The following is a 20,575-nucleotide window of genomic DNA, read 5'->3' as shown; positions in this document are numbered from 1 at the left end:
CCTGTAACCACGCCTCCTCCCCCACATCGGCCACGCCCCCGGAAGCGGCGCGGAGGCGGCGGGAGCACGTGGAGCGGGGACCGGGCCCGCGGCGGCGGCGGGACCCGGCGGCCAAGGCAGCACCGGCACCGGGCCCCGCGGCGGCGCCGGGACTGGCACCGGGCGGCCAAGGCAGCGCCGGCACCGGGCCCCGCGGCGGCGCCGGCACCGGGCCCCGCGGCGGGCGCCGCCGTGCGAGCAGGGCCGGGCACCGGCCGCGCCGCGGTGCGGCGGGAGAGCGGAGCCGGCCCGTGCACCCGCGCATGGCGGGAATGTGCGAGTCCGGCGCTGGCAGTCCCGAGTATCCCGGGAGGGGCCGGAGGAGCTGATGGCGGGGATTGGGCATGAGGAGCCCTGGACCATCCCGGGGCAGAGCACATCGGGAGGGAGGACCTCGCAGCGGGAGCCCTGGCTCGGTGCAGGGGGCAGAGGTGACGATGGTTCCCGGGAACAGAAGTGGGCCAGGCACTGGCAGCACTGGGACGGACAAGCAGTGCCCAAAGGCCAGGGGCTCCTTCTTTCTCCCCAGACATGCCCCTGCTCTCCTGCCAGCATGGTGTGGGATGCTGCAAAACACATGCCCTGCTCCTTCATCTCCGTGGGCCGAGCCTTTCCAGAGCCCTTCTGGCAGCTGTCAGAGCAGCAGTCCCTGCTGCCTGCCGCTTTCCCAATATAACACATCCCCTTCTCGCAGGGCCCTGCACCCCTGACCGCCAGCCCCAGCCTCGGTGGGGCCTCCCCTGCTTGCAGGTCCCTCCGAGCTGAGCCCTCAGGCCAAGTCCCACCCGGTTTCTCAGCGTTGCCCAAGCTCGGGCTGGCACACCAACAAACCCGGCCCTGAGCACGCAGCTGGCGGCTGACCCCGGGCAAGGCCACCCCGTGCTGCCACCGATGGCACCACTCCTGACATCCAGTCCCCGCAGCGCCAGCCCCACAGCGAGGCCCCGGCTGGGTCACGGCCGCGCCGGTGGCCTCGGCTCCGCGCAGCCGCCCCGTCGTGTCCCGACGGCCAAGGCCACAGCAGGACGCTGGGCTGGCCTGGCTTTGGGCCTCGACTCGGCAGCCCCCGCAGGTCTCAGGGCCCTGTCCGAGCTCGCAGCGCTGCACAGCGCAGGCAGAGGCTCGTCCCAAAGGGCTCGGATGCCAGGAACACCCCCTGCAGGGATGTGGCGGGTCAGGCCGAGGCTCCGAGGCTCCTCAGCCCGTTTCCTGGATACAGGCACCGGTTAAGGGCAGAAGAAGCAGGCAGAAGCCAGCAGCGATGATGTCACACAGCCATGATGTCACACGATGACCCTGCTGGTTTCAAAAGAGGGAGGCAGAGCCTGGGAGCCAGGCTTTGGGATCTCTCCAAGGATAACCATACAGATGTTACCCCAATTACACACCATTCTGTGCCCGTCACAGATGCACTTTGAGCTGCTGCTACCGCTCCTCTCATCCTCCCTTTGCAGACTGTGGCAGTGCACTGCCCCCTGGGCACTGCCAGCACGCTGGGACAGCAGCAATGGCACTGGGCACTGCCACAGCAGAGCACGGAGAACCCAGGGGACACCAGGGACGAGTGATCCCGTAGCACACACACGGCCTGGCTCCCCTCCCTGCATGTGGCTTTGCCACAACTCCTGGAACCTGCCTGGCTCCACTGATCAGCAGCCACAGCCCTGAGCTTGCCATGGCTCCCAAAACTCTAAGGCAAAGGGCACTTTCCCAAACCAGCATGGGATGGGTCACTGAGTCTAAGTGGAAAATCAGGAATGTGTCCCACTGCCAGAGTTGCTATCCCAGCTCTGGAGCTGCAAGGACCTGGCAGGCTGCTCTGGACTCTCACAAGTGTGTGGGATGTTTTGATCTCCCAGGATAAATGCGATATCCCAGCAGGAGAAGCTACCAGGAGACCTCCAAGCCAGAGCTCTGCTCCCAGGATTGCCCCCGTGGCCATGGGGAAGGCCCTGTACTCATCCAGCCTTGGGAGATGCCCATTCCTGCTCCCTGCCAAGGATCAGGTGGGGAGCAGTTCCCACCCAGAGATCCGTGGTTACTCAATCCCTGTACCCTTATCTCACTAAAATTGCGGATTATTAATAAAAAACCCGCTTCAGCACAGGCAGGTCATGTAATTGCTAGTCAGGGTTTGGGATGAGGAAGCAGTGGCTGAGACAAGGCTCCCAGAGGGGTTTATCTAACCACAAGGCCCAGCAGGATGAGCTTGGGAAGCCACAGGGGATAAAGCAGAGCAGCACCCAGGTCCCAGCACAGCCAGGTGAGGGCTATACACGGAGCTGTGGATTTACCACCTGCGTGGAAGCTGGGCAGATCTCTGCCAGCCAGAGCTGGGAGCGAGGAGAGGATTGCGCCAGGCTCCCGGACCGTCCCTGCTCCACCCGCTCTGTGTCATCTCCTCCCGTGCCAGCGGCAGGGAGGGGGTGCTCCCTCCCTGCAGTGCCTGGCACTGCCATGCTGTGCCCAACCACCGGAAAAGGTGAGGCGAGGCACACCCAGCCTGCAGGGCACCCCTGCCTGTATTTACATGCTCTAAGGGCCATTCTTGCAAGTTCTTGCTCCCTTCCTTGGCCTGAGCGTGTTGGGAATGGGGTGGGAGAACAAAGGGATGCAGCAGGGCCCAGGCAGGCTGATCCCACGCTGGCAGCACTTCCAGGTGTGTCTGAGCGTCCCTCCAGGGTCAGTTTGCTGTGCTGCTCCTGAGAGGTGCTGGTGGTGCTTTTGCAGAGGCAGGGATTGCCACTCCCGGGCTCCGCACGGTCACAGTGTCACAGGACCGCAGCCGACAGCCCCGGCGCGAAAAAGGAGACGTTCCTGTCCTGGATCTTGTACTGGTAGGTCTGCACCAGATCCTGCTCCGCCGCCTGCCGCAAGGACAATCTCTTGATTATCTTAATCTGCAGAGGGAAAGGAATAGGAACACTGTCCCCGTGGCTGCCCAGAGCATCCTTGTCCCCCATGCCTCTGGCTGGTCTGCAGGGAAGGGACGGCACTGATAAATAATGTGTTGGCAACTCCCTGTCCCTGAGCCCTTGGTGGCAGCCCCTGATGAGGGATCACACAAGCATCAGCACCCTCCCGGCCCTGCAGAGATCACCACAGGCTCAGATGCACCGTTTGGGGAAACATCCCAGGAAAGTTTTCCCTCACCCTGGGGTGGGAGAAGCCTGCACTGCTGTATAAACCCTGGAAAGCTTCCACAGGTGGGGAGTCCCAGGTGGTAGGATGTCCCTGAATATCCCCACAGAAGCAGAGCGACAGCAGGGTGCTCCAGCACACCCTGGTGCCCACGGGATTACTCCTTAAGCACACTGCAGCCTGGGCTGTCTCCCACAAGCCCGGGGCCTGCAGTGTTGTAGGTGGCAGGGACACTTGCCACCTGGCCACGCTCTGCTGTGCCTCACCTGCCCGTGAACATCCTTGCAGAAGCCGGTGGCCAGCCCCTCTGCCCACAGGATGAGGTCGCTGTGATGACACAGGGAGTTCACAACCAGTTCATTCTCCTCATCTTCTGAATCCTCGTTGCTGTGAACCAGCACCACGACGTTCCCCTGGAACGGGAGCAGCAGGCAGGGATGAGCCCCCGGCTGGGTCTAATCCTTTAGGGGAAGGATGGAGGGGGGTGGCAACAGGAGCTTTCACAAACACCTCATCTAAGCTCCAGCTTGGTCTGAATTCCACTGGGAAAATATCCAGCAGCTGCTAGTGGAGAGGTTGGACATGCCCAGCCAGAAACCCCCCATACCCTGGTTAATCCCCAGTGTGGGCAGCAGAGGAGGGGGAATTCTGCCCCACTCAGATGAGACCCCCCCACAGAGCTGCCTCCAGCTTTGGGCCCAAACCAGAGATGTCCCTGCCCACAGCACACATGATCTTTATGGTCCCTTCCAACACAGGCTATTTTATGACATACAAACACTGAAGAGCTCACTGCACGTTGTGTACATGCACATACATGTAGCATGAGGTCTAAAAATACCTCTGGCCTTTGTGAGGAGACAGCGGCTGAACCAGTCTGTCAGGCTGGGCAGATGGCACTAACTGAATTCAGAGCAGGTAAATAAAGAGGTGGCCAAAGGGCTGCAGCAATGCTCACACCCTCACAGCTCTGACAGGGAGCAAACACCTCCCCAACACACCGACTCTATTAACATCCACCTCAAGAGACTGCCTCAGCCCATGCAAGTCACCAGTGACTTAACACAAATTTTCAATCAATTAAAATGTACTTGAAAGCTTCAGAACACCTCAGACAGAAATAGCACAGTGTTAGCATGGTTTATCATCTTTTTTAGCTCTTTGGAGGTAAATATTCTCTGCAAGCAGATCATCCCCTGTCAGCACGTACAGCCCAACACCCCACGCCGTGTGAAGTGCAGGGCTGCAGGGTGACAACAGCCAACACCATTGGCTCATTCCTCACTCCTGCAGGGAAGTGCCCAGGGGGGGAACGCTGCCTGTGATGGCAGTTTGGATGTGACTGCGAGCACTTCTGGCTGTGCTGCTCTCAGGAGTCCCCACCTCGCTGGCAGATCTCTGTAGGCCATCACCCCACCTTGGAGAACAGCCACGCTGGAGGGTGTGGGAGGAGGAGCTGGTGTGCCCCTGAAGGGCCCTTCACTTCTGTCCCCTGTGAGACTCACCAGCCCCTCACACGACCCCCTTCCACCCCTGCCTTCCCACACAGGGCTGTGAGTCAGGATCTTTGCAGAGCCAGGAGCTCCAAAACCCACCGTTTTACATCTCAAATCCCCGTTCATACATCAGAGAAGCACAGAACCCTTCTCTGGGCAGCATCTCACAGGAATCCAGCTGAACAGGAGCCTGCACAGGTACTCAGGGACCCACACCCCAGAGCCATGGACAGCCACAGCCTTTCAAACACCTCAGCATGGTGAGAGGGGAAGAGAAATGAAGGCAGGCTGTGCTGGAGGCTCTGTGCACAGCCAGAGCCCGGGGAGCAGTACCTTCAGCTGGCAGCACACGTACACTCGGCAGTAGTGGATGAAGTCCAGCACGGCCACGGGTGCAGCCCCCAGGCTCAGCAGGACACTGAGGTCATCCACCAGCAGCACGGGGCCTTTCCAGGAATCAGCAGCACTCAGGGACACCCGCACAAAGTCAAACAGGGCTCGCAGCTCAGGGGTGCTCCCGCTGGAACACACGAAGGAGGTGTCAGCGACTGGCACTGCGTGTCCCCCTCCTCACCCACTGACCCAGAGTGGGGATCACCGGCCTGTCCCTCCCCGCTGTCCCCACTGCTGTGACAGTCAGCACATCACTGCCCTTCAGCCCCTGCTCCTTTATACCTGCGTGTGTGAAACCCTCCTGCCCTGCTCCAGGGGTTGTGGAATGGTTTGGGTGGGAAGGAAACTCAAAGCCCATCCAGTGCCACCTCTCTGCCATGGCATGGACGCCTTCCACTATCCCAGGCTGTTCCAAGCCCTGTCCAACCTGGCCCTGGACACTGCTGGGGAAGTGTTTGGCCTCTGCCGAGCTTCCCAGGGAACATGGAGAAAATGACGTGAGAATAAATGCAAAAGCCAGCACAGATAAAGCAGTACTGTTCTCTTAGAAAATAATAAAACTCAAAAAATATCAAAAAGGGAATAAAACCACTTAGCTGGGGTTTTGTTTGACACAAATGTGTGGAGTGCTGAAATGAATGCTCTTCTAGACCTGTGACATGCTTGGCAATGAGGATGGCGAAGTTCCCCTGAAATTCTGGAAAGGGGGACAGGATTCCCCCCTGAGCAGCAGCGAGGGACAGGCCAGGACACTTAAGAGAGATGTGCACAATGCTGGCATTTCCCTTCACTTGGTGTCCAGCTGAGCCCTTGGGCCTTGGAGGGGAGCACAGAGGACAGCAGGAGCCTCAGGTGGTGTTCTTGGGGCAGCAGATGTGAGGGGAACACTCCATGCTCGAGCTCACCTCACAAACTGCAGAGGATTGGGCTGTCCTGGCTGCTCCTCCTCCCCAAACAGGAGGTCAAGGCAGGACTGGAGGCCCTCCAGGAAGACAAGCTGTCCCTGCTCCTTGGCAGCTGCCAGATTGACTCCCTGAGAGAGGAAAAACAGAGGAAAACATCAGGTTTCAAAGTGAACACTTATGGAAAACGGTGCACACAGAACCACGTGGGTCAACGACCAAACTTTCATTCTTATTGAATAGAATCTTATCTAAATGTGCTGATAATGTCAGTGCTTCAGGGATGAAATGGGCACTTCTGTTACGGTCGCTGGTGGCATATTCACTCTTCCATACTTTGCTAGGAAACCAAAACACAAATAACAAAACACAAATAACAAAAACACACTGTGATTTGGGGGCTCAAACATCCTGGAATTCCTTCTGGGAAGCCAGCCTGGTATGCAGAGGCAGGGAGAGAATGGCCCAGGCTTCTCCAAAGGCCTGCTGTGAGCAATTCCTGCACCTCCCTCCCTGGGTGGTGAAAGCTTTTGTTTTTCATTATCTCCAGATCATGACTGTGGCAATGAGGGCTCCTGGCACAGCCCACGCAGCTGAGCCTGGCACGGCTTGGATCCAGAGAGCACCGTGGGCTTGGCATCCTGACACTTGCACAACACCTGGGAGAGAGCAGCCAGGGCTCCCACGGGAAGCAGCCCTGACTCCACCTGGAGGAGAAGGAGGAGGAGGAGGAGGAGGACCACGACAAACGCCTGGGGCTGCGACTCAGACTCAAACTCAGCTGGCTTGTAGCCCTGCCTGGTGCTGAGGCCACGTGCTGGGAATGTCCTGCTCCACGTGCTGGGAATGTCCAGTTCCACATTCTGGGAATGTCCAGCTCCACATGCTGGGAATGTCCAGCTCCAATGGAGCAGTCCCACAGCTGCAGCAGACATGGAGAAGACTCCAGCTGGAGATCACAGAATTCTAGAAAGGCTTGGGTTGGAGGGATGTTTAAAGATCATCCAGTGCCATCCCTCTGCAGGGACACCTTCCACTGGACGAGGTTGCTCCAAGCCCTGTCAAGGAGCCCTTTCCTCGCAATTCTCCCAAACACAGCCCCACCACTGCCTCAGCATTCCAAAAGCTCCTCGCTCGTTATAGCAAAGATAATGTAAAGATGTTCATCCTGACTCCCGTGAGGAAGGCGACTCCTAAATTTTGACCAAATCCCCAAGTTCAGCAAGCCTCGGGGGGCAAGATAAGCGCAGAGAGCACAGAGCCAGGTCCCCAGAGAGGCAGAGCAGCAGATCCACCTGGTTCTGAGGCTCTGAGCTGGAGGGGCTGGACAAGAGGAGGCTCAGAGGGGATCTTCTCGCTCTCCACAGTTTATTCTCAGGCATTGGAAGGGGCTGCCTAGGGCAGTGCAGGAGTCACCATCCCTGGGGGGATTTAAAAGCCTTGTGGATGTGGCACTTGGGTTAGTGGTGGCCTTAACAGTGCTGGGGGACAGGTGGATGCAAGGGTCCTTGAGGGCTCGCCAACCTCAATGATTCCATGACCATGTGCAGTACAATTATCTCCTGCAGGATTGGACTAGGTGACCTTTTCAGGCGTCTTCCAACCCAAACTATTCCATGATTATCTTCCTAGGCTCAATTTTGCAGCACTATCACTTTGTAACACGGATATTAATAATAATCTGAGGCCTGACCAAACTCCCATCTGCTGGCATCTGTTCCCTTCTTTAAATGGAAGCTGCTTGAACTCCCGAGCCTGGGAATCCTGCTGCCTGAGAAGAATGCTTCCTCTATTTTCCTTCTGCTCAGCTGGGAAGGAACGTATGCCTGAATGCTCACTCCCTCTTCAGACTCCCCCTATAAAGCAATAGATTTTTTTGGGCACTACCCCTCAGTAACAGCTTCAGAAATAGCAGCATTATTGGGCAATTCTGAGCACACACCATGGAAAACTTCCTAGCCAAGGACAGAACCACCTTCATGTGGCAGGTGAGGAGCAGGGAACAGCCAGCAAATAAATACCTGCCATGCCATAAAGAAGGGCTGGGCTGCACAGAAGCCTCACAACCTCAATCCCTCAAGGATTTCTGCAGTCCATAGCACTGGGAACTTGCAGAAATATTGTGACTAAATTCACTATTAATATCAATAATTCAGCAACTGATTTTACCTTTGCTTCAGCCATTCCTTCCTGCACACACAAACGCTCAGATCTGCAAGTGTCCCCTCCTTCCAAAAGGAACTCAGTGCTGTGACAGCCAGAGACAGAGACAGAGAAGGGCCACAGCAGCCAGGGACAGGGTGCCTGTGTGCCAGACCAAGAATTCAGCCCCCTCAGTGCCATGGCATGAACTCAGCAAGTCCAGCTTCATTTTCCAGCAGGGGAACAGGTCCCAGAGAAGCCTAAACTCATCCACTGCAGTCATCTGTCACAGCAAACCTCTGCCTGTCTCCCTGCTGGCAGCCCACCAAGTGGGACCTGTGGAAGCAGCACAGGAAGCATCAGACAGCTTGGAAAAGTGGGATAAGTGCTGAAAATGGCCAGTGACAGCTTTCTGAGTGTACAGACAGGACTGATATCCCCACAGCAGAACCAGGGCACTGCCCAGCACCCAAACAGCCTGAAAGCTTTCACTGTGAGCCAGCATCCCGCTCCATTAGCCTGGAGCACAGGACATTATCTCTGGCATGCTGTCAGCCATCGACCCAGCCCAGGAGTGCTCCTGCAGCAGCAGCTCAGCTGCTCCTGTCCCTCTGGGGAGCTGCTGGGGCGTGGTGCCCCCCGGCCTGCCAGCAGTGCCACCCCTCAAAGCTCCCTACGGGAAAGCAAAATATCTGAGGGACAGAAGGATGGTGAGCAAAGCAGGGGAATGAGCTCATCAGCAAACACAGCTGTGGGACAAAGTGTGGCCATCACTAATCAGGCCACACCACGTCCTCCAAGCTGTGAGCTCAGAGCAGGGGACAGGAGATGGGCACCAAATGGGGACAAATCTGGTTTCTCTGTAAAACAAACTTTGTCCAAGTGAGGGTGGGAACACCAATCTGGCAGGGTGCCCTGCTGCTGTTTGTCCTGGTATAGCCCTGCATGTTCTCTGCAAGGTCAGGGCCAATAACATTGACAGTGCCTTAACATGAAGTGTGGGTCCTCAGGGAAAGGGGACACAGGCACAAAAACAGCCAGGGAAGTTTTTTGCCTGCAAGTAAAGATACATCCCTGCATTTAGCTAACACATAAGGAAGTGGTTTGGGACTTGTAACACCTGGTACACTGAGAAAGCAGCAAGTCCCTGGAAACATCACTTCAGCTGTGTATAAATACTCACTTTATCACCACACACCAGTGCTACAAGTGTAACTGCACAATCCACCCTGACTCCAGGAGCCTCCTCCTGGGCCTGGGACTGCCCTGCTCCCAACAGAAACTGGGGCATTGCTCAGTTCTGAAGCTCTTCCAAGTGCAGGCATAATCACAGTTGCAGGATCACTGAGGCTGGAAAAGTCCTCTGAGTCCATCCAGTCCAGCCATTTCCCCAGCACTGCCAAGGCCACCACTATCCCAGGTCTCCAAGTGCCACCTCCACAGGGATTTTAAATCCCTTCACCAATGGGGACTCCACCATGGCCCTGGGCAGCTGTTCTAGGGCTGGACAATCCTTTTGGGGAAGGAATTTTCCCAATATCCAACCTGAACCTCCTCTTGCAACCCTTGAGGTCCCTGCTCCCTGGGAGCAGAGCCTGAGCTCACCTGGCTGTCCCCTCCTGTCAGGAGTTGTGCAAAGCCACAAGGTCCCCCGTGAGCCTCTTCTTCTCCAGGCTGAGCCCCTTTCCAGCTCCCTCAGCCCCTCCTGGGGCTCCATTCCCTTCCCTGGACACACTCTGTCCTGTTCCTGGGGACCACAAAATTGCCCCCAGGACTGGAGGTGTCTCAGCAGTGCCAGCACAGGGGATGGACACTGCCCTGAGCCTGTGGCCACACCATTACTGCTCTCCAGTAAAGACCTACAGCAGCAAGTTCTTAAGCAAATTTAAGAGTGAAAACTACCCAGCCAAAAACCACCTTTTCTGAGCCTGACGTATTCTTCTGCGCAAAGGATTAAAGCAAAGAGATGTGATGGAAAGTTGGATATAAATAACTGATGTTGCAACCTCCAGCTCCTCAGAGCTTGAGAAGAATTCACAGCAAGGACCACAGGGGCACCTAAGAAGCTGCAATGCAAGAGTGACTCAGAGCTGAAAGCAGCTCAGCGCTTCTCTGAGCCATACTTATCACCTCCTTTGTGGCAGCCACCTTTTGTTCAAGTATCAGACAGCAGATCGCCCCCATTTGCATCGCACGTGGCTCCAGCTAATCCTCGTGCCCTCTGCCTCCTCAGCCTCCCAGGCAGGGAGATGTCAGCAGCTCCCCTTAAGCGAACACCGGGAAATCTGGCATTAGGAAACACGCCGGCTCGAGGAGCAGGCAAGGATCCCGTATTTAACAGCTGCCCTTCCTCCCCACACCAGTTGCTGTGCCCCATTTCCTGCCCCACTCAGCAAGTTCCCTCCACGATTTCCTCCTCTCTGCACCACAAAGGCCAGGACAGCTCTGTGCTCCTGGGGGGTGATCTGCTCTGCAGGGGGATAACACCTTGAGCTACAGCTCCCTGGGGAAACACTTTATTTGCTCAGCCCACTGTATGTACCCCGGGCCACTGATCTCCTTTCAAAAGGTAAAAACTGAGCAGAAAATAAAATACAGTTGTTTAGCAGCACCATGTTTACAGTGGGGAATACAATACCTGGTTCCTCAACACCTGGGAGTCTTTATGAGCAGCAGTGCTGCTGGATTCTTATCAGAACCAGAGGAGGGAGGAGCACTGCAAGCCCTCATCCCTTCAGCCCTGGAAGGTCACCTGCACTTCCCACCTGGAGCATTTCACCTTGCAGTGTTGTACAAAGAGCTGAGCGAAGCAATTTGGAGCTCAGACAATATGCTGACATGCAGAATTACCCTGCCTGCTTTGTCTCTGTTTCCTCATTTCAGAGTACACATAATCCTTGTCCAACTCACCGTGGGAAGGAAATCCCCAGGAACTTACCTGTGGCTCCTCACAGAGCTAAAAGGATGGCTCAGTCCAGAGGCCAAAGGAGGCACACAGGTGTCCTCGCGACTCAGCCCTCCATCCCAACAGGAACCAGGGGACAGGGGACAAAGCCACCTCAGGAGCAGGGCTGCAGGGGTCCTGGGAACACTGACACCACAGCATTTTCCTCTCCAGGGGATTAAGGAACCTCCACCTACCAGTCTGTGTCTGTTTGGGGAACACTGATCCCCAGAAAACACTTCTGAGCACAAGGCAAGCAGCAATCCAGCTCTTGGCAGGGCAGAGCCTGTGGGGCTCCTCACAGCCAGGTTTTTGCCCCAAAATGCTCTTTATCCCCATCACAGGAGCACCAATCCTGACCGTCCCCACCAAGACCTGGAAACATTTGCTCACGCACAATTCCTGCTCCCCATTCCCATTCTTTCCCACCCAACAGAAACCACCTGGACCCGTAATAATGAACCTCTGCCAAGAGACTCACCAGCTTCTGCGCCACGATGTTGTAGTGGCTGAAGGACTGGAGCAGGGCCACAAAGCAAACCTTGCAGCCAGCTGGGGAGGGACAAAAGCACACATTAGCAGTTCCACTTTGCAGCTGACATTATCAGAGCTCATAAATCACAGCAGCCAGGCCACAGAGCTGTCTGGAAAGACCTTGAAGTGATGCAGGTCTACACAAACCCTTCTTTGCTTTCAGTTCTTACCCCTCTAAAGGATATCTGAATTAGTGAAAGTGTTATTTAAAAAGAGAGGGAAAGAAGGAAAGAGTTGACTTTAAAAAGTATAAGGCTCCTTTTCTGTCTTGTGCCAGGCCAGCCTGGCATCTCCTGATCCTGTTTGCTGGTGTTACAGTAAGGAGGCCAAGGGCCAGCTGTGACACTGAACTAGTGAAACCACAGACATACCAAAAATTCCCATTTTGGCTCTCACAGGGCAAATGACCTTGACTGGAAAACACAGAACAGGGAATTGTGTCAGAGACCTAAATAAAAAGTGATTTTGGAACACAGTTTGGGTATGAACATAACCATGTTTGTTGGACGTGGATTTCAAGTAGAACAAATCAATGGCCCCAGATGAACCTTCAGATGTCCCAAAGCTTTTGGGCACCACATGGACAACACGGGGGTGCTGCAAACAGGGAATAACTGCACCCAGGTCCTGGGCTGGAGAGGGGCAGGTGACAGCCAGCACACCTGTCCTGAGACACATTCATGTCCCACAGGGCTGCCCACCCACCAGGGATGGAAGGCTTCTCCCAGGCACACAGGCAGCTCTGGAAAGCAGCTCCCAGGGCACTGCTGTGGGGCAGTGCCAACACCCAGAACACTGCTGTGGGGCACCACCAATGCCCAGGACACTGCTGTGGGGCAGTGCCAACACCCAGGGCGCTGCTGTGGGGCAGGACATCCGCAGAGCCTGAGGCAGTGTCTCTTTGAACAATTCACACTGTTACCAACCCACTTTCCATGGGATTTCCTTTCGTTTCCCTCTGTTCCATTAAGTAAAAACTATTTCAAAGCAGGGTGAAGCCCCATTTGAGGCAGTGGCAGCTCTGGGGGCACAGTGTCCTCATCCCATGGCCTGCCCAGCACTCTGAGCTCCCTTTCAGGTTGCTGGGCTGGTGGCTGTGCCAGCAGAAAGCTGGAGGAGTCCCTGAGTCCAGCGCTTGCCCTGCAGGGGCCAGGAGGTTACTCACAGGGGAAACTGCTCCCAGAAAAGTAATCAGCCACCTTGCCAGGCTCTGTTTGTTTCTTGACTCACTCTGAGCTTATCTGTTGCTAATTGGTCCTGAGATGTGTAATTACATCATAAAATGGCCGCAGTGAGGGAATTGCAGTGAACACCTTCCTGTCAGAGCCTGTGTGATTTACAACCATCCCCACAATCTATGATGAAACACGGCACAGAATTATGGGATGTACCCAAGGATACAGAGGAGTCCCAGGAACAAGTCAGGACCGGGATCCATTAATCCTAACCTCAAAGCCTTGTGTTTATCCAAGGATAACTCACACTCTGCAGAACTGCCCTTTGCTCATGGAGGGAAGCCCTGAGGTGTCCCTGCCCCAGGGAGTGCTGCTGCTGACCCACCTCTGAGGTAGAAGGAGAGGAAGTGGTGCACCAGGAAGCTGCCATCTGTCCGGGTGTCTCGCAGCAGTGTGAATTTACCCTGGAAGACAAGAAGCAAAATAACAGAGTAAGGTGAAGGCACCAACTGCTCTTGGTAGACAAGATGTTGGCTCAAGCTGCAGGAATTCTGCAGGTGCTACTCAGAGGAAGAAGTGGACAAACAGAGCTCCAGCTGCCTGTTTACAAAGGGAAGCCAGCACTTCCTCCAGACACAGCCCACGGGGAGGCATCTGAACCACAGCATCCCTAGGGCTGCAAAAGCCCTGTGAGCCCATCAAGCCCAGCCATTAATCCAGCTCAACCACTGACCCAGCACTGCCGAGCTCACCACTGAACCACGTCCCCACATGCCCCCCAGCTAAAAACCCTTGTGCTCAACTGCAAGGCCAGCTGGATGCCCAGCTCTGTGCCCAGCAGGTGCCACCCCCTCCCCTGGCAACAAGGGACGTGCAGCACGGTGTCCCCAGTGCCACCACAGCCGGAGCCTCTGGTGCTGGACACCATCAAGGGGGTTCTGGGCAGATTCCACCTCCCAGCTTTGTGTCCTCTCCTCCAATTCACAGGCATCTTTCTTCTCCCAGTGGCAGGGGAACAACAGCCACTTGCTCCCTCCGTTCCCAGCCCATTCTCCCCCTGCCACAGCCAGCACTGCCAGTGTGTTTCAAATGTCAGCACCCCTAGGGCTGCTGCTCCTCCTGTGCCCAAACAGCCCTCCCTGGCCTCCCTTCCAGGTTTACTTCCAGTGTGCCACCTTCGGGGTAGAAAACCTTATCACCTAAATTCTGTAGCACAAGGTATAAACCTTGTTTTGATCAGGCAGAAAATTAATTCTGTTCATTAGTGCACACTCATTATCAGCCCCAGCCTCATCAAGGTGTTTGTTTCCATGAAAATCTTAGTCAGGATGTTTCTTTAATCAATACAAATCATAGATGAGCTGCTTGGAAACACAAAGAACTTATCAAAGTGGGAGGTTTTTCTACTCCCAGAACACAAAAAAGCCTTTCACAGCAACAAGCCCTCTCTGCAGAGGCAATTCCCAAGCCAGCCAGCAGAACAAACTCCCCGGTGCCTAAAGCCTGAAGCAGAGTGAATGCAACGGCAAACACGGAACGTGACTGCAGGGAATGCAAAGCAGAGGCCGGGGCAGGGAAGCTGCTATCCCTCAGCCGGAGTGAGGGCTCTTCTCCCCAAAAAAGGCTTATGCCTCAATGGCCACTGCAGTGACAGGGACACTGCCCCAAGACGTGCCCTCCATGGAGGAGATTTGTGCTCAAACAGCACAAACCCAGACGTTCAGGGCTTTATCCTCTGCAACTCCTCCCCACCAGAGCCCGGGAAGAGCAGGCCGAGCGCTGCCCTCCCTGCCAGCCGGCTCCCGGAGGCTGCGCTGGCACGGTGGGATTTGTCACTCCTGCCCTTCCAAAGGCAAAGCCCTCCTGCAGCTTCTCCTCCGTGAAGCCCAGCCCGTCTGTCCGTGCTCTGCCCTCACACGCTCAACACCTGCAGGCTGCGAGGCAGAAGCTGCAGCTACTTGTTAGGACCTGGTGTCACAACGCCAGGGTGACACAGCAGCCACACCCAGAGCCGCACCGGCTCCTGGCAGCCCCGCGGGGACAGCGCCTGTCAGCTCGGGGAGCGGCAGGGCCACCGTGGGGCTGCGGGATCGGGAGGGCAAAGGCAGGTCTGCAAAGGGCCGGGACGGTGACAGCAGGGCTGGGGGCCAGGCGGGGATCCCAGCGCGCTCCAGGGCCTGGCGCTGCACAGGCATCGCTGAGCAGGACTTGCACACACACCTGCTCATGGTTCACTACCGAGTAAACCAGAGTCAGCACCACGAGTATCGCAGAGGGCAGTCCCCCACTCGGGCCACGCTGCTGTGACGCCGGACGGAGCGGAACCCGCAGTGTGAGCCGGGAGGGGAAGGGCCAGCTCGATCCGGGGGAATTCCTCAGCCAGGCCTTGGTCAGCTCCTGCTCTGGCTGCCAAATCCAAACCCAGCATCCCGAGGCCAGCTCGATCCGGGGGAATTCCTCACACAGCCAGGCCTTGGTCAGCTCCTGCTCTGGCTGCCACGTCCAAACGCAGCATCCCGAGGCCAGATCTTGGGCTTTCGCTCTGTGGAATTTCCTGCTTACACCAAGGTGAGCTCCTTGCCTCAGAACCAAGCTCGTGGATGACCATATTGCTGTTCAGCCCAGAGCTCCACCACCAAACACACCTTAGAGCACAAACTCCACTGAGCACTTCTCCCTTAGTACTTCACATGCATTAAAAACCCAACACCAACCACAGGAACTACAGCACTTTGGAACTCTGCACAGTCACTGTCCTTTACTACCACCGAGCCTCAGCCAACACCTCCACCTGGTCTGCGTTGAGCCCAGGGGCACCATCCCAAATTCCCCTCAGCACTGCTTGCCCATCAGACCAGCACTGCCCCACTCCAGCCAGCCTGACAAGGAATGACCTTCCAGATGAAGGAGAAACTTCCCCTACTCCCATCACAAGCTGGTAGTAGGGCAAGGGGGAAACTGGAGACAAAGGGGAAAACCCAGACTTACAAATTATCACCCCAAGCTTGCTTTTATTATCTAAGCTCGTGACTGCAGGAAAAACACGGAGTAACATGCAGCACATGGATGATTTATTAATAATTGATGACAGCAAGCTGCTGGTGTGATCACACACCAGAGGGACGGGATGGGGCACCCAGAGGGACCTGCAGAAGCTGACAGAGTGGGTCCATGGCATCTTGGAGCCATGAGGTTCAACAAGGCCAAGTGCAAGGGTCAGGACAAACCCCAGAATGAGCAAAGGATGGGAGATTGAGGGATGGAAAACAGACAAGCTGCTCCAGGGCTGGGAGAGCTGGGGATGTTCACCTGGAGAGGAGAAGATCCAGGGAGAGCTCAGAGCCCGTGGCAGGGCCTGAAGGAGCTCCAGGAGAGCTGGAGAGGGACTGGGGACAAGGGATGGAGGGACAGGACACAGGGAATGGTTCCCACTGCCAGAGGGCAGGGATGGGTGGGAGATTGGGAATTGGGAATTCCTGGCTGGGAAGGTGGACCAGCCCTAGAATAGAATTCGCAGGGCAGCTGTGGCTGCCCCTGGATCCCTGAAGCACCCAGGGGCAGGCTGGGGAGGCTTGCAGCAGCCCGGGATGGAGGAAGGCGTCCCCGCACAGGACAGGAGGCAGGACTGGATGTGCTCCAAGGCTCCTTCCAGCCCAAACCACTCTGCGATTCCGTGACTGACACTTCACCTGCGCAGCCCTCACAGACAGCGGGGCTGTTTAGCTCCTGCGTGACTTCATTATCACAAAACCTCCCTGCAAAAGCGACATCGGTTCATTTAGTGCCCTAAGTGACAAGCATCGCTAGATCAGCTCCCGGTCCGGAGCAGCGCCCGCCAGCGGGTTTAACGCCCAGTTCTGTGCTTATTCCCCGCACGGGAGCACAGACACACGGCGGGAACGGAGCTCGGCCGCTTCCATGCGGCGGGTGCGGGAGCCAGCGCCGTGAGAGGCGGCGGCAGCCGGGAACGGAGGGTGGAAGGGCCGAAAGCGGCTCAGCCCTGCGACCGGCCGCGGCCGCCACCTCCGCCTGCGAAGGCCGTGCCCCTCCCAGCGTGCCCGGCCGCTGCCGGCCCGTCCCTCCCGCCCTCTCGGCGCCTTCTCAGCGCCTTCTCAGCGCCCTCTCACCGCGTCCGGGCGCTCCGGGGCGGCCCCGAGCAGCTCGTTCAGCTCCGCCAACATGGCGGCGCCGCTGAGGGGCCGCGGGGCGGGCAGCGCCGGGCCGCGCATGCGCCGCGCGGGGCGCCCCCGGTGGCGCCCCCCGATGGCGGGGTGCGGCCACTGCCGCCCCTGGGAGCCGGCCGGCAGGGCAATTAACGGGCTGGATTCATTAATTAATGGGGTTGGATCGGTAATTAACGGGGCTGGACGGGGAATTAGCAGGGCTGGATCGGTAATTAACGGGGCTGGATGGGCAAATAACAGGGCTGGATTGGTAATTAATGGGGTTGGATCGGTAATTAATGGGGCTGAATGGGGAATTAGCGAGGCTGGATCGCTAATTACCGGGGCTGGATGGGCAAATAACAGGGTTGAATTTGGTAATTAATGGGGCTGGATTGGTAATTAATGGGGCTGAATGGGGAATTAGCGAGGCTGGATCAGTAATTAACGGTGCTGGATGGGCAAATAACAGGGCTGGATTGGTAATTAATGGGGCTGGATTGGTAATTAATGGGGCTGAATGGGGAATTAGCGAGGCTGGATCAGTAATTAACGGTGCTGGATGGGCAAATAACAGGGCTGGATTGGTAATTAATGGGGCTGGATCGATAATTAACGGGGCTGGATTGGTAATTAACGGGGCTGCATGGGTAATTAATGGGGCTGGATCAGTAATTAACAGGGCTGGATCAGTAATTAACGGGGCTGGATCGGTAATTAATGGGGTTGGATCAGCAATTAGCGGGGCAGGAGCACCCAATAATGCGGCTGGGCCCGCGTCCCACTGCCAATTAAAGTGGCTGGATCCTCACCCGTGTGGTTAATTAAAGTGCTAAATGGGACTGGATCCTCATCAGGTAATTAATTAATGGGGTTGGATCACCATCCCAGCGTTAGTTCATTGGGCTGGATCCTTATCCCATCATAATTAATGGAACTGGATCCCCATCCCGTCATTAGTTCATGGGGCTGGATCCCCATCCCATCATAATTAACAGGGCTGGATCCCCATCCCATCGTTAGTTAACGAGGCTGGATCCCCATCCCATTGTTGGTTCATGGGACTGGATCCCCATCCCATCATTAGTTAATGAGACTGGATCCCCATCCCATTGTTACTTCCCATGGCTGGATCCCCATCCCATCGTTAATTAACGAGGCTGGATCTCCACCCCGTTGCCCACGAAGGCCACGCTGGCTCTGGATCCCCATCCCATTGTTAATTAATGGGGCTGGATCCCCATCCCATCGTTAATTAACGAGGCTGGATGCCCACCCCAGCCCCGAGCCCTGGTCGCAGGGTGCCCCCTGCCCCTTTCCTCACCCCCGCGCTCCTGTGGCAGATTGGATCCCTCTGGGACACTCTGGGACATTATTTGGGGCATTTGCGAGGGGTCTGTTACTCTCTCACTGTTTCCTCTTTTCTTATCAGCACATCCACTGAGCACCTAAAAATAATCTGCAGTAACAGCAAATTTACAGCCCATAACCACCAAAATCCACATTTTTTTGGTGCCATTTTTTGCCTCCGAGCATGAATTTGAGTTGTTTCACACTTCATTCACCTTTCCATTTGCTCCAGCAAAGCTTTTGTAACCTTTCATCACGAGTTTCATCATGGAAGGAGGGATTGCCCTGCTGAGAGATATGCTGGGACTGGAGAGAGGATCCTGGAGCCAGGGATGTGCCAGGGAGATTGGAGTGAGGATCCTGGAGCCAGGGATGTGCCAGGGGGATTGGAGTGAGGATTCTGGAGCCAGGGATGTGCCAGGGGGATTGGAGTGAGGATCTTGGGGCCCGGGAGGTGCTAGGGGAGTTGGAGTGAGGATTTGGGGCCCAGGATGTGCCAGGGGAGTTGGAGTGAGGATTCTGGAGCCAGGGATGTGCCAGGGGGGTTGGAGTGAGGATTCTGGAGCCAGGGATGTACCAGGGTGATTGGAGAGAGGATTCTGGAGCCAGGGATGTGCCAGGGGGGTTGGAGTGAGGATCCTGGAGCCAGGGATGTGCCAGGGGAGTTGGAGTGAGGATTCTGGAGCCAGGGATGTGCCAGGGGGGTTGGAGTGAGGATTTTGGGACCTGGGAGGTGCTCAGCCACCACTGGAGGCCAGGATGCTGGGCTGTGGGCATCAGGGGCATCCCACGGGGTGGTCAGAGCCAGGAACGGGGGATGGAGGTGCTGCCGGGGTTCAGCTCCGCGGAGCCGCCGGGCATCGCTGCCGGGCACTGCGTGGGCTCGGGAGCGGGCTGCCACGGGAGAAGGGGACAGGGCTGTGGACATCTGGGGAAGCCCTGAGCTGCAGCTCCCTGGGAAGAGAGCAGTGGGAATGAGAGAGGGGTTCCCTCGGCGTTCCCTCAGTGTTCCCTCAGTGTTCCCTCGGCGTTCCCTCGGCGTTCCCTCGGCGTTCCTTTGGCGTTCCCTCGGCATTCCCTCGCCTTCCCACAGATGGATTCCTGTAGGGAAGATGGACAGGGTGAGGGTTTGGCTGAGGCCCTGCGGCCGCTCTTCTGCCCTCATTCCCGATTTCTGCGTGTGTTTTACCTCTGAAATTCCCCATGCTGCTCTCCAGCCCGGCCCGGGTCCCCGGCGTGCCCCGGAGCCCGCTGCTGCCGGATCCGCAGCCGCTTCCCTTGGATGCCCCCCGTCCTGCCAAAGCTGGGGCTGAAGGCTTCTCTCAGAGCCCGGCTCGCTCTGCTTTGTTCCCCCAGCCTCCCGGGGGGCTGGGAGCCCCGCTCCGCTCCCCGGAGCTCCGAGATGCTCCCTGCCCCGTGCTGGAGCGGAATTCCTGCAGGAGAGAGCCTGGCCCGGCTCCCTGGGCTTGTGAGAGCCAATTCCACTGGCCAAGGGGCTCCCTGGACTTGTGAGAGCCAATTCCGGTGGCCAAGGGGCTCCCCAGGCTTGTGAGAGCCAATTCTGGTGGCCAAGGGGCTCTCTGGGCTTGTGAGAGCCAATTCCACCAGCCAGGGCCTCCCTGGGCTTGTGAGAGCCAATTCCAGTGGCCAAGGGGCTCCCTGGGCTTGTGAGAGCCAATTCCAGTGGCCAAGGGGCTCCCTGGGCTTGTGAGAGCCAATTCCACCAGCCAGGGGCTCCCTGGGCTTGTGAGAGCCAATTCCACCAGCCAGGGGCTCCCTGGGCTTGTGAGAGCCAATTCCACCAGCCAGGGGCTCCCTGGGCTTGTGAGAGCCAATTCCACCAGCCAGGGGCTCCCTGGGCCAGGGCAGCTCCTGCAGGTGCCCCGGAGGTGCCCTGGAGGTGCCCTGGAGGTTCTCTGGAGGTGTCCTGGAGGTGCCCTGGAAAGGCTCTGGAGGGGTTCTGGAGGGGCTCTGGATGTCCTCTGGAGGTGCCCCGGAGGTGCCCCGGAGGTGCCCTGGAGGTTCTCCCTCCTGGCTGCATTTGTATGCGAGGCAGCCCCGCTCAGCTCCTTTGTCTGCCCGGTCACGTCTCCCTCCCTGTGGCACTTCCCTCCCGGCTCCTCAGGAGCCGCAGAGCCCAAATGCCTTGGAAATCCAACAGCAAATCCTCTCTTTTTCTCTCCACGGTGGGAAGGGGACCAGAACCTCATGCAAAGTGCAGCTGCATCTCTCAAAACACCTCTTGTCCTTCCTAATATATTCCTTCCCACATCCCAGGACTTGTTACCGTGCGAAG

At 57.0% G+C, this 20,575-nt stretch overlaps 1 protein-coding gene across 2 annotated transcripts; it reads right to left on the bottom strand.

The window, feature by feature from the left end:
• Nucleotides 1-1,299: 1,299 nt before the first annotated feature.
• Nucleotides 1,300-16,977, bottom strand: ELP6 (elongator acetyltransferase complex subunit 6). Of its 2 annotated transcripts, none has more exons than XM_021538985.3 (7): nt 16,894-16,977; nt 13,152-13,230; nt 11,539-11,609; nt 5,975-6,102; nt 5,010-5,196; nt 3,447-3,593; nt 1,300-2,939 (listed from the first exon to the last, which is right to left on the bottom strand). In XM_021538985.3, the coding sequence occupies exons 1-7, from the start codon at nt 16,945-16,947 to the stop codon at nt 2,811-2,813; spliced, it is 795 nt and encodes a 264-aa protein (XP_021394660.2). In that variant the 5' UTR covers nt 16,948-16,977; the 3' UTR covers nt 1,300-2,810. The 2 variants fall into 2 exon arrangements, with proteins under 2 accessions (XP_021394660.2, XP_021394662.2); XM_021538987.3 differs by having other exon boundaries at nt 1,300-2,906.
• Nucleotides 16,978-20,575: the final 3,598 nt, after the last annotated feature.

This window comes from Lonchura striata, chromosome 1 (genome assembly GCF_046129695.1).
Source record: "Lonchura striata isolate bLonStr1 chromosome 1, bLonStr1.mat, whole genome shotgun sequence".
Classification (NCBI taxonomy): domain Eukaryota; kingdom Metazoa; phylum Chordata; class Aves; order Passeriformes; family Estrildidae; genus Lonchura; species Lonchura striata.
The sequence above is the reverse complement of the archived record's forward strand: the minus strand, read 5'-3'. Positions and strand labels throughout refer to the sequence as shown.